Consider the following 14070-nt stretch of genomic DNA (forward strand, 5'->3'; position numbering starts at 1 on the left):
TATATTTTTGTTGTTAATGAAGAAAGGGAATTTGATCAAAAAAGAAGTCTTTTCTTTTGCCATGTGGAAAAAGTTCATATTCTATGTAGAACCAAATTTTAATGGATAGTCTATCAAGTTAATTGTAAATTATAGAATAGGACACATCTGATCATTGTTAAAATTGACTACTGAAATAAGTTATTTGGTGATAGTACAAAATATTTATATTTAATTATAAAATATATATGTAGCACTCTCATTGCTATATTATTCACTCCTATTGTCCCATTATCTTATTGTTTCTATAAATTTTAAATTTATAAATAGAATTTTTTCTGCAATACTCTATTTTTCTGTTTTGAGTATTTTTAACTGTACTATCATTTGTGAACAGTATGAAGATTTGATTGTCACTTGGCTGAAATATAAGTGATCTGTCACTAGTATGTTGAACAAGTATGATGAATTATTGTAATGACTTTTTTGGTATACATGTAATGTAACTTTGAATCTGCTGAAGAGAAGTGTATTCAGGAAAAGGGTTATTTATAATCCTTCTAAACTCAGGTTTTCTCAGTTTTTTACTTTTACAGGTCCCTTTTGCCATGAAGTATAAAAAGTTAAGTCAAAAATTTATAGACTATGTATGCGAGTATCATTGGAGTTACATAAGTCCTTTACTCAATTCAGAATATACTTTTTGAAGAACCATCCCTTGCCAACTATTTATTCAGAGTTTATTATTAAACATAAGTGATCTGTAGTAGTTCATTATTCTTTAGAATATAATTTTGATTTCAGTTTATTTTAGGTTAATAGAGCCTTGTTTAATCTTGAATTTTCCTTCAAAAAAATTAAAATTATGTATTACATGCAGTATCTTGAATATTCTGACTTTTTAAAATTCAGACATATAGTTGAAAAATTCATTTCCATTGTTTGTTGTTAATTCATCTCCTCTTCCTTCCTAAATTGTTTTGTTGTTTATTATTGTACGGTTTAGTTTTTTATGTTGCTTCATTTTTTCTAATTTCAGAATTCTGGTATCGCAAAAATAATTCCAAATATGGTTATTGATGATTACCTTTTTGAACCTTGTGGATATTCCATGAATGGAATTTCCAAAAATGTAAGTTTTTTTTTAAAATCATATGTAGTTGAATTATTTTGCTTTTATACGATATATTTTAACAATTAATTATGTTGCTACTTAATCATTTAATTTTTTTATATAGTAAATTAGTAATTATATTAAAAATGAATTGATTAAATGTGTTATTTTTAATAATCTGCAGTATTCTGTTTTTATTATGTAAATTTGTAAATTAAAAAAAAAAACAAATTGTGTGTCCTGTGACAACGTAATTACAGATTGATTGCAGTTACAAGGGCTTGCAATTCAAATTAAAAAATAATGAAATTGTTGATACTTTTTCTGAGGTTTGAACCAGTCAGACAACAAAAAAATTATAACAGCATGTTATGTAATAATGATAACTAACCGATTGCTGAATACATTACATTAATTTTGTTTTGTGGTAAACTTATTTAGGAAATTCTAAATAATATCTAAATTTAGAGTATTGCAATTTGTTTATTATCAAATTACAATGTTAATTAATCATTTTTTCGGATTTGTCAATATATTGGTATTTTTGTGAAAAAAAAAATAATAAAATGATAATTGCATAGAATTTTACACTGATGTCATCTTAGCTGCATTTTGAGAATTTTAGAACTTAAAAGAAAATTAGAAAGTTTGAAGATTAAGATGTATATCCTCTTTGTTGGTCATTTGCAGGTTGGTAAAATCATACAAACTGGGTACCTTATAAACTCTGATAGTTAAGAAAATTCTTACAGCTTAAATTTATAAAAACTAATTACAAATAAAGATTATCTTCTCTTAAATTTTTTTCTGAATAATTAGTTTTGCAATTATTTGGTTGTAAGATTTAGAATTTTGGAAATAAACAGTGGAAATTTTGAGGATTGTAACCTGCACTACTGTATAATTTATTTGTAATTCGTGTATGTGTATATTGCTGTGTATATTTTAATTTCTTGTTTTTTTATTGTATCTGTTGTGCATTATTTTTAATTTTTTAATTTAATTTAATTTTAAGTAGAATGTGTAGTTACAAGCTTTTAAGAAAAATTTCATTATTTTACCTATAAATTAAGAATAAATATTTTGATAAATGTAATTTTTTTTCAATGGTGAGTTTAAGTGCTAAGATAAAAAATAGAGCAGAAGTAATTATAAAATTAGTTTTATTTATTAAATAAACCCTTTCAACGGGTTTCTCAACCCTGTATGCTAAAACTTACTATTTTCTCAATCTGTTGTCAGGGTGAACCTGAGCCCCCTTCTGTAAGTATAACTCTGCAAACTACTTTTTTTCAGTCATTTTCATATAAATATAAAATATCATTATTATATTACTATCATCTTCATTCTTAATTCATTTAATAAATTATGTTTTTTGGGTTGTAAATATTTGTTCACACTCATATTTTTTTATTGGTATCTAAATATTTCAAAATATTAATCTCATCATTTATCATTATTTGCATGCTTAGTTAAGTTTAAATTGTGTTAATTTAATTTATATGACCTGTGTAGTATATCTGAGTTTCTAATTTGAGACGGTATATCTTGAGTTTCTAATGCTACAAATCATTTGGGACCACTGTAAGAGATTCTGAATTAAAATCATGATTAATAATTTCCATTTTTAATATAAAATTTGCTATGGGATCTATGCATCATTTATTTATAATGTTTACTTGTAAGAAATCTACTGAAGTAGAATTTTAAAATGTATGTGAGTTCACAACCAACAAATTTACTTATAAAAAATTTCATATTATTTAACACACTGCAAATGAAGTATCCGAGTGACAGGCATATGGAGGAAATCTGAGTAAATATATTGTTAACTTGTTCTTCAGTCTGTTGCATTATTTTACAATTATTTTTAGTGAGATTATAGTCTGTGGTCAGCTTTAGTGAACTGTATTATCATAATTATTTTCTTTATTAATTCGTGCCCAAAGAAGTTCCATTCTGCTGATTTTATAATGAATTGTTCAGCTGAAAAATCAATAATTTTAACTTTATTAGTTTTTGATGATTTCCTGTCAATTTTGTGGTCAGTAGACAGGATCTACCTTTAATTCTTATGGAAAGTAATATTTTCCTTACATTTACATAAAAATACAATTTTTATTTTATTTTAAATTTAATAAAATGTTTTCCACTGATCTGGATGTTCATGTTAATCTATAACATGCATTACTTTGTACGATATGTTTCATCATTTTGATTTACAAATTTCTGACAGTCCTAAAATCTGTTTTCTTCCTAGAGTATGTAGTCTTAAGAATTAGATTTTTCCTAAAATAACATACGTTTGGATATGAATCTAAAAAGTTTAATCGTGTCAAATTTATTATCAGAATTTTAAATTAAATCACCTATAAGATTTTGTAGTCTTAAGCAGATTATTTTACTAAACAATATGAATTTCATTAATGAAAATTATTTTAGTTACTATTTTCTCATTTTTCTTTATTCTTTATGATAATGTGTTTGACTATTCTTTTTTTGTATGTAAAAATAAATGTTAATCAAACATTTTTAAACTTATTAAAAATAATAATTGTTTTTAAATGTGGCATATCCTATTTCCGAGTTGAAACGTACATTTTAAATGAGAGTATAAAACACATATTTAATCATATTTGGAAGTATTTTTATTAAAATTGCTTTCAAAAAAATTATAATTGTCTATCTAAATAATTATATTAACAACAATAGTGATAGCATATTCAATATAACAATACAGTAATTAAAACAAAGCTTTCAGTTGAAAAATTAACTTACATTAATGTGAAGATTGAATCTGATGTGCTTTAATAAGTTTGTTAATATCATGCTCAAATTTACTTAAAAACAGCCGTAAGTCACTGCGTTCAGTAACATGCAGCCGATTTCTCGTTTTGGTTAGAAATGTTACTACCAAAAAGAACGCCCCCAATTTTCTGTGGGACTTTGTCTGCCTCCCCCTCGAATGCCTCCAGTGCCCACAAGGGGGCATTACAGCCCCACTGAGAAGGAATGATGTAGACTGATCAAATTTTATTGTTATGTTTATGTACATCAGTGTCACTTTATCAAATACTCTTAATTTTTGAGTCCCTCTCAGTAATTTTTTCCCTTGCCTGTCTTTACAAACTGATTTTTTTTTACAACCCACTTTTAAAAAAATAATGTTGATACATTCTAACTAAACTCCCCAGCATAGGTAAACAGAGCAGTTTGAATTCCTTAAGAATGGGTGTTTCAAATAGAATGCAGCCCTTAGGATGAAGGTTGTGTAACTTATGAACAGGTAAATTTTATGTGTGTCTTGTTGTACGACGGACTGATGTCTCCGGCCTGACAGAGAGATAGTGCTAGCAGGTCTAATATCTTACTGAAATTCTATGTTAATATACACTTCACTAGCTTTTATATGGATAATTTCAAATCCTTTGTTCAAGATTAGCTATGTGTACCAAATGAAATAGTCTTGTCATGGACTAGTAGCATTTCATTATGCATTCTTATTATGTTATTTTTTATTGTATTATGATATTGTTTTATTGTATAAGGATGAACATGTATTTATTATAGAAACTCTTTTGTATGTAGATCTTTCAAATGTGTGAAAGGTCAACAAATTTTAGTTGAAATTTCCTCATACTTCAGTTCTTAGTTAAACAACAATCACTTTTGATGTTAATTTTTTTGTGAGATTAGTAGTGCACAGAATCAGATAACACCAACTATGCTGACTAATTTCAATAGTTCTTGGGAGGTATTTTATTCACTCACCCATAAAATCTTTGATGTTACGTGTCAAATAGGCTACTCACAATTACTGCTTTCTAAAAAATAAAAAAATAAAAATAATAGTTTGGTTACAGTGCTAGCATTCATGAATTGAAAGACCCAGGCCATGAAAAGTTCTAACAGTATTGTCAGTGGTTTTGATCTTGTGTGAATTAAAATGGGATTGCAGTGTTAGTTCATGTTTTGTATTTTTGTAACTAGGCTTGGTTTCACCTTAATCACTTTGTGAACTGTAAAAGTATCCAAATGAAAATTCTGCTTGAGATATTATACATTTCGTTTACATATATATATATATTTTTTTTAAATTATAATAATTTATTTAATAACATATTGGTCATTGTGTTCATATAATTTAAATATAGACCACTAAAAAAAAGTTATTAAATTGTATAATGTTCTTAAATTAATATTTAGTTGTTATTAAATTCTATAATTATATTAAAATATATGTTATATAATTTTTCAACTTTGTTGAAATTTTATTTTTTAACAATTTTGAAATTATGAACAAATAGATAGATTCTACTATCCAGTACTGGATAAAAAATATTTGATAAATTATAAAATAAATATATTTTAATGTAATTATAGAATTTAATAACAACTGAAGAGGCGGTATTCGGTGGAAATCAATTCTTGGAATTAATAGGATAAGTTTAATATTAAAAAATATATATGTACATATATACACGTAAATTCATTGCAAACATGAAATTGGTGTTCATTTGGTCTTGTCTTTTATCTCTATATAATAGATCTGTTATTATTTCTTTGTATAAAAGCGTTTATGGTAAAGTTTATTGTTAATTAAAAAATTTATTACACTTTTAATACCCTCAATAAAATGAAATTTGTCAAAATAAATGGTTTTCTCAGTTTTGACCTCATGTTTCAAAGTGAACCTTCATCTATTAAGCCATCTCTTCAGGTTTACGAAAAATAATTATTGAAGCCAAATCCAACAAATGTAGCTCATTTGGAAGCATCTCAAAGCCATGTTCATGTAGTTTTGCTGCAACAACCTGAGATGTTTGTGGTACATTATGGTGAAGATCACTTCTGTTTTGTCCAGATGTGAACATTTAGCCTAGCCCTTCAGTTAATCTAGTGATGAAGCATAATATTCTCTGGTGATGAACTTTGCAGGTAATTTATGAGCACCAGGTCATGAGAATCCCGAAAAACCATAGCCATGGCTTTTCTTGCAGATGGAATTTTTTGGCGCACTTACACCTGCTTCCACCCACTGTTTGGTCTTTGGCATGTTATGGTGTACCCATGTTTCATCTGTTGTTACAAAACATCAAAGAAACTCAGCAGATTTCCGTTTAAATAAGTAAACATCATTTAGAAGTGTTCAGTCAGATGCATTTTAGTTGACTAACAAACACTTTATCTATCGAGCAGAAAATGTTTTCATATCCAAAACATCATATAAAATATAGTGGTCACAGACTATCAAGATGTTTTCAATGTCAGCAAGCAGATGTACCTTCAGTTGGCAATCATTTAATAGCGTTATGGATTTTGTGATAATTTCATTAGTTATAACAATGTTTAGGCATCCCAAGTGTTCTTCATTTTAAATGTATGTACATCCAATTTTGAATTTAGCAGCCCATGTTTTGACTATTAAATTAAAGGGAAAGAATCCTTTAAAGCAGAATCTCAATTATTGTTGTATATCTTTCGAACTACAATTTTTAAAACAAAGAATGTTTTAACAGCTTGAACTTCAATTTTTATACACTATTCAGAGAATGTCTAAACTTGTTTGCTGTACTCAATTTTCACAAATAAACATCTAAACATGAACATGTAAAATTTTGCAGCACGCCATCATCCAAAGGGTCAGAGTAATTTATCATACTTGCACCACCACTGTATCAGGCTGAAAATTTTTTGAACAACTCTTGTACATAGTTGAATTTTATGTTCTAATATCATAATCTCAAAACTTTTATAAGCCAAACATAGGAGCCTATAGGCAATGAGGGCCTTAGTTGGTCTAAATCAGTTATGATTACAATTGTTTTTATCCGATTTGTTTAACATTGTGTTTTTGTATACTATAAAATATATTTGGTTTTGATTATACTTTGTCTTTTCTATTATTGATTGTTTAACATATGAATTAATTTGGGAAACTAAACTTACATCTTCAATTACGTTTGTGTACTGCATGTTCTTTTATCTCTGTAGCTGTTCAAGGTTTTTTTTTTTAAGTAAATAATAGAAAGTGTTATTTTTGTTCATAGAATTTATCGATAATCAAAAGCAAAATATTTGCTTAATTCTAAAAAATGGTTCTTGCATTATGTATAAAATAGTATCAATAGTTGGCTCTCATGTTGTTTTGTTACTAATTCTGTTTGATAAACTGATTAGCTTTTTTCGTTTATGGCATGGCTTAAAAATGTTTAATTTTAAGCATGATTTTTTTTTTATATCAAGTATATATGTTGCTGTTTTAATATATATATTTATATATGGAGCTGGAGATGCATATGTTTTACCTAGTATTGCCTTTTTTTTGTATGTGTGTGTTGAATTTAATTACTTTCCTGGAGTTTTCAATATTCTCCACTTTTTTAACAATTTTTTCTCTTGTCTCTGCGACTAGCACTTTATAATGTTCTTGCCTAAAACATAATAATCACAATTAATCGGATACTGAGTTACTGAATTATTTAAGTTCTGAATAGTCAGTATATTTTGTTTATAAACTTTTGCTGATTCTTGAAGAGACTTGTAAGTACTATGAATTTATGTAGTTAGGTAACTTTTAATAGGCCAAACATCTGTGATGGATTACAAAATTTCACACCATAGAAAAATATATATTTTTTTCTATATTCTGAATAGACTTATAACAGCAATTTAGTAATGTAAAAAACACCCTGTTCTTAACTAATAAGCCAGTAAAACAATTTTCACCTTGCATTTTTTTTAAAAATTGGTAATGTGTAAGAAATTTAAAAAAGCAATGAGAACTTACACTTGATATGAAATCTTCAGAATATCATATCTTTATGTTTAGTGTGCATGCATATATATATATATATATAGATATATACATATACACACAGAACTAACTCTTAATGTGCCACCTCAAATTTAACTTAGATGTTAAGCATTTTCAGGCTAGAAACCCATACCACAAGGAAGAATTCATTACAGAAGTGAGAACTGGATAGTGAAAAAGGGATGATTAACCTTATAAGGGCTGCAAAATGAGACAAAAGTCTCGTTTAGAAGTATAGATTTCCTTTAAGTCATATATCATGCTCACAATGTGTAGTGTATTAGGAGATCAGAAGATGCCTTTTTTGCAGTGGGAAGAGCATAATAATGATCAGAGATTTGCATTGACAAATTTATTGTATGTTATCTTAATGCAGCTGTAGGGTATATAAAAGTTTGTTTGAAATTAGTAATCTGATTTTCTATATGACTACTACTAGTAATGTACATAATCTACTAATCTTCTATTGATTTTTTCCTCCTTTTTGTCACTCTTCATTTATAATTAACATGCACCTCTTGCAAATATGATTGAGATGTTAAGGGACTGTTATGATAAGATATGTTTAGTGATAATTTGCCTCTGATAGACTCTGAAGACTTTACCCTTTTTTCAAGTTAATGGTTATTCTTATGTATAACTTTATTTTTTTTTTTAATTGTGTATGATTAGATTTGTGGTATTTTATTTACAGGGTTATTACATGACAATTCATATAACACCCGAACCAGAATTCTCATATGTTAGCTTTGAAACTAACATACCTCAAGCTTCTTACAAGGACATTATTTCTCGTGTGATTGATACATTTCGCCCTGGCAATGTTGTGCTTACAGTATTTACTAACAAGGTAAGAAAATAATACTTTGTGTTAAACAAAATATTTTATTTAACTAGTTATTCATCTTTAATGTTTTTTTGTGTTTAAAATAAATCTTCAGTCATCAATTAAACAAATTAGACATATAATTCAATCAGTATATACTCTTTCGTTTTAAAGTATTCTGTCACTTGATAATATGGGAGTACTTGTGAAATTCCTAGTTTATAAAAAAAGTTAGTATTGCTAACTGTGCTATATAAACATTATTTTTCAAACTATTTGAAAACACTTGAAACTTTTGGTCAAATCTTTTAATGAACTATACATTTACATTTTTGAAATTATATTAGTTAATCATGTGGTGATACTGAACACTTAGTAGGTTTATACTTTTTTAATTTTCATATTAAATAAGTTAGTGTTTTGTAGTACATTGATTACGTATTTTTTGTAAATAGTCAATATATTACATATAATTTTAGGTTTTGGATAGATTTTGTAGAATGTTTATAAGCTATAGCCAGGCTTTTTATACTTCTACCAAACCTGGTGATAGCTTATAAACAGCTCAGCAACTATTGAACACCAGCTTGCGAATGAAATTGCTTCTTCATCTACTGTTAGTGAACAGTAGATATATATATATACATATATATATATATATATCAGGGTTCCCACAGACCTGGAAAGTCAGGGAAATTGGTTTAGGTCAACGAAAGTCAGAGAAGTTTTAAAAAATTGTGAAATGTCAGGGAATAGTTTACTAAAGACCCTTTTGGACGCACATATTATTCACAGAAGTTTGTATGTTTTTATGATATTTGTGAATTATTAAAAATCCATGATATGGAACTGAAGTAAGTAATACTTTTTAAAGTTTTAATTATTTTGAAGTAACTTTCCATAAATAATGTTCCTTGAATTTTTTAAATTGGTTACAGCTACAATGAGTGGTGTGATAAAAAAATACCAGCTTACTGTACTGTAGACAGTGTATGGCTTCTCTGTCTATCTGAGCCTACAGTGTTGTTATTTAATACAGATAATTTTTGAAGAATATTATTAAACAATGCTCTACGTTTGGCTTGAGAATGCCACTTGTATTGATAGAGCTCTAAAAATACTGGATGACATAACAAAGTTAAAAGTCAAATCAGAACCTGTACATAGACCATACAAGTCATTACAAAACCTTTGTGCAGGTAAGTTTCTGAAGGGCAAGTTATACTTTTTTAGGGTCATATCTGCTGAATGTGTTTTTTGAGAATGTTTCAAAGCTGTTTCCTTCTCTCACCTTAGCTTCACACTAGCTTGTTGGATTTGCTGAAACGTTTAATGGCATGTGTGAAACCAGATGTGTTGAATCTGCTAGTTCTGGAAGCAAGCTGTTGGCCAACGACCTAGAAAGTAGTGAAAACTTAATTAAAAATGTTGGTAATGGTTTCCAAATCGTAAAACACCTAAAAAATGTGAAATATGTGTCAGAGTTGGGCGTATTAAACTTAAGAAACCAGTGCAAGATTTATCTATTAAAAACAAACCAAAAACTTCAGCAGAGAAGTCCAGTGAAGTTCAAAGCTGTTGCTGGACTGTCTTCTCTAAACCCTGAAGTGATTATTTCACAACCTAATCTTGGAAAAAAACAGATAAATAATCTTCTTGAAGTTTTCTATGAAAAGAATAAAATCTCAGAAGGTACAGTTAAAAAAACTGAAACACAGAATGACTAAACTTTTTGCAATTTTTCCCCTACCTTTTTAATGAGGCAAAAAATGGTTTCAAAGGAAATTTTTTGTTACTTTTTAGATGCTTTTCATGATGCAGACAGAGAAGAAATATGACTAGATGATTTGTATGTTTTCATGTTGTGTAAGAACAATAAATATTCTAAGTTGTGGGAAGTTTTGAAACTAACACTAATTTTTTCACATGGTAATGCTAGTATGGAGTCAGGATTATTTATCAACAAATTTCTACTTTCTGAAAACCAAAATGAACAAAGTATTGTGGACCAAAGAATTGTTTATGATGTTCTCAAATTTTATGGAGGTTACAAAGTAGTTAAAATAGATTAGAAAATGTTGATCGCTGTTAGAGAGGCAAGAAAGCCGTATGACCTTTATTTTGAAAAAAATTGAGAAACAAAGATCAAAAATGAGGATTCAGCTGAAAAAGATACAAGAAGAAATAAAAATATCTAAAATTAAACAGCAGATTGAAGAAGAGGCAATTAACTTAAAAATTTAAAAGTTAAAGGATTTCTTTGAAGTGAACACTGGATGTATTGCAGTGTCAAACGAAATATTTCTGGCTTTTGCCTTATCCTAAGTTCAAATAATTTGTGTTTCTTTCCTAAGTGTTGTTATCAGAAAGAGAGTTTATTTTGTTCCTTTATTTTTTAATCAATATCAGGCTGTTAGTTTATGTTATCGTTTAGTTCCTATGCAAAGTCAACTAAAGTTAATTTGGTTTGCCATTAAGTTCCTATTTAAAGTTTATTAGGTTACCTTTTTACATATACTATTTATTTTAAAGTACATGTACAGAGTGAGTTGTGTATTGACCTAGTCAATGTATTAGGTTCTTTAATTCATGTGTAGAGCTATAGTTTGTGTGTGAAATCAGTAGTTACGTCCTTCATTTTATAGTGTGCACATATTACTTTTATACATTTTTTTTTATTTAACTGATTTCTTAGTTGTATTAATAAAAAGGAGGTGTATGGAAGATATAGCGGAAAAAACTATCTCTTCCATAGAGTTTTGGGGGTTAGTAGCTGTGAGGCTATGGTGATGGCTATATTAAATATGAAAATTTGTTCATTTTCCTTTCTGTGATGCACTGCAAGAAAGAGTTACGATTTGTTCGATATGTCGAGGGTCAGGGAAATTTTTGGAAACAGGAAAATTGAAAGTGAATTTTGATTAAAGTGAAAGACTTGATTATGTAGGGTACAGTCAAAAATCTATATAACTTTCCTTTTAAGTTTTTAAGTAAGGAATAAGTTGGTGCTTTTTTTGTTATGAATATTGCTTTTTTTAGTAAAAATATAACTTTTTTCATTGTTAAAATAGTTTAGGTTAATAAAATTACTGTACATGAAGCTTTTAGTGTTTGAATTTACTGTTTTACACTCCAAAAAAATTGGGTAAAGTTCAGTTTGCTTTTAAAAATTTTATATTATTTATATTATATTTTTTATCTTATTTCAATAAAATAACTTCTTTAAATCACAAAAAAGTGCACATTTTCTACGAAAGTTATTATTTTTTTTCAAGGTCCGATCGTTTGCGAAATAAAAACCTGCGCAAATTCGGATGAATCTATGCGCAGCATCTCTAGTATGGCCTTCAATCACGTTATGTCACTTCATTTAGTTCTGAACATGCAGCTAGCACGTTAATATGTCTGCAACAATAGCATCTCCTGCCAAGTGTGAAGTGCATGCAGTACTTTATTTCTTTAGGCTGACGGGTGTAATGCAGCTGAAATTCATCGACGTGTAAGTAATATGTACGGTGAAACTTCAATGAGTGACAGCAAAGTGCGACAATGGGGCGGGAACTTTAAAGCAGGACGTGCAGATGTGGATGTTCATGATGCAGGCGGTCAGGGAAGGAAGCGAGTGTCAACCGATGATCTCATCGAGCGAGTGGATGAGGCAATTCGAAAAAATCGTCGGTTTACAATTTCTGTATTGAGTGATTCCTTTCCTGAAATTTCAAGGTCAGCTCTCTATGCCATTGTTGAGTGAGAGACTTCAGTAACACAAACTGTGTGCGAGATGGTTTCGCAGGATGCTGTCCGACCATCACAAAACAATGAGAATGGACGCCTCCCTAACGTTTCTCCAGTGCTACCACAATGAAGAAGATTTTTTGAACAAAATTGTCACAGGGGACGAGACACAGGTCCATTTCGAAACTGAAGAAACAAAAGAACAATCCTAACAGCGGATGCATTCTCATTCTCCCTGTAAACCAAAGAAGTTCAAGCAAACCTTCTCCAACAGAAAGTGTATGGCTACTGTGTTCTGGGACCAGAATGGAGTTCTCTTGGAGGAATTCATGGAACGTGGTAAGACCATTACTGCAGCCTAATACTGCGTGACTTCAACGTCTACGAAGGGCAATTCAGAATTAGCAGAGAGGAATGTTGTCATCAGGCATTGTGTTTCTCCATGACAATGCTCGGCCTCACACTGCAGCAACAAAGAAACTCCTGCAGCGTTTTCATTGGGAAGTGTTTGATCACCCACCATACAGCCTGGACTTGGTTCCATCCGATTTTTACCTTTTTGCTCACATGAAACGTGAGGAATCCTAGGACAACATTTTGGCACAGACATCGAGCTGCAGACCATCATCGAAACATGGCTGAAAACACAGGCGGCCCCTTTCTATGAGGGTATTGGAAAGTTGGTATCACGCTATGACAAATGTCTAAATCGGAGTGGCGACTATGTAGAGAAATAGTGTAATTATGTAAGTACTTGTTACAAATAAAAAATTTTTATTTTCCCTGTGGTTTTAATTTCGTGACCGATCGGATCTTGAAAAAAAATATCCCTCATACAATATCTGAGAGCATATGGACTCGTTGATTTAGTATTTCCATCTAAAATTAAAATATTTAAAAAATATTAATGATCTTGATTACTAAAAAAATGTGATGTGGACAACACATGACTTCCTTGTACGCCTATTAAATTACATTTACACTTTTTTTTTTTTTTTAATGAATAAGTACATAAAATTTTAATTCATTTAAAACTTCTGATATCTTTTCATATGTTTGTTTTATTGTTATTGAATTAATATTCATTGTAAAACTATTTTTTCAATGAGAGGTTAATAATTATTAATAAATTAATATATTTAAATTTAAAAAAAAAAGTTATGAAATCTGATTCAAACCCATGTGCCTTCCCCTAAGATCTAATTATTTCATTAAATTTTATTTGGCTATAAGTCTGGAACCAATGAAAATAAATACCATTTACGATATATTATTGAAAAGCTCTCAATGAGTGCTTAAGTTAAGCACTCATTGAGTTTACTGCAGTTAAGAAAAAGTCCAAAATCCAAAGTCTTTTGGAATTTTGGGTTTTTTTTTGGACACTTTTGGTTCAGTCGTTTGCAATCAAAAGGGGAGGTGCACAAGTAGATGTTACTACAGTCTTAAATTCAGAATTTCAACATCCTACGACTAATTGTTTTTGAGTTGTGTGAGATATATAAAATTAACTGCCTTTACATTGAACCTTAGAACTCTCGACTTCAAAATCAGCTGATTTGTGATGACCAGTTCACCGCTAGACCAACCCAGTGGTTTTAC

General features: G+C 29.0%; 1 protein-coding gene across 2 annotated transcripts in view; it reads left to right on the forward strand.

Moving 5' to 3' along the window:
• SamDC (S-adenosylmethionine decarboxylase) overlaps positions 1-14070 on the forward strand; it is a 145210-nt gene that overhangs the window by 127036 nt on the left and 4104 nt on the right. Inside the window, exons 6-8 of one of the 2 annotated variants that reach the window (XM_075380895.1) lie at positions 1019-1111; positions 2336-2356; positions 8605-8760. In XM_075380895.1, the coding sequence (XP_075237010.1) occupies positions 1019-1111; positions 2336-2356; positions 8605-8760 (270 nt within the window). The remainder of the gene's footprint in view (positions 1-1018; positions 1112-2335; positions 2357-8604; positions 8761-14070) is intronic. The other variant, XM_075380904.1, reaches the window with a different exon arrangement.

This window comes from Lycorma delicatula, chromosome 1 (assembly GCF_047948215.1).
Source record: "Lycorma delicatula isolate Av1 chromosome 1, ASM4794821v1, whole genome shotgun sequence".
Taxonomy (NCBI): Eukaryota; Metazoa; Arthropoda; class Insecta; order Hemiptera; family Fulgoridae; genus Lycorma; species Lycorma delicatula.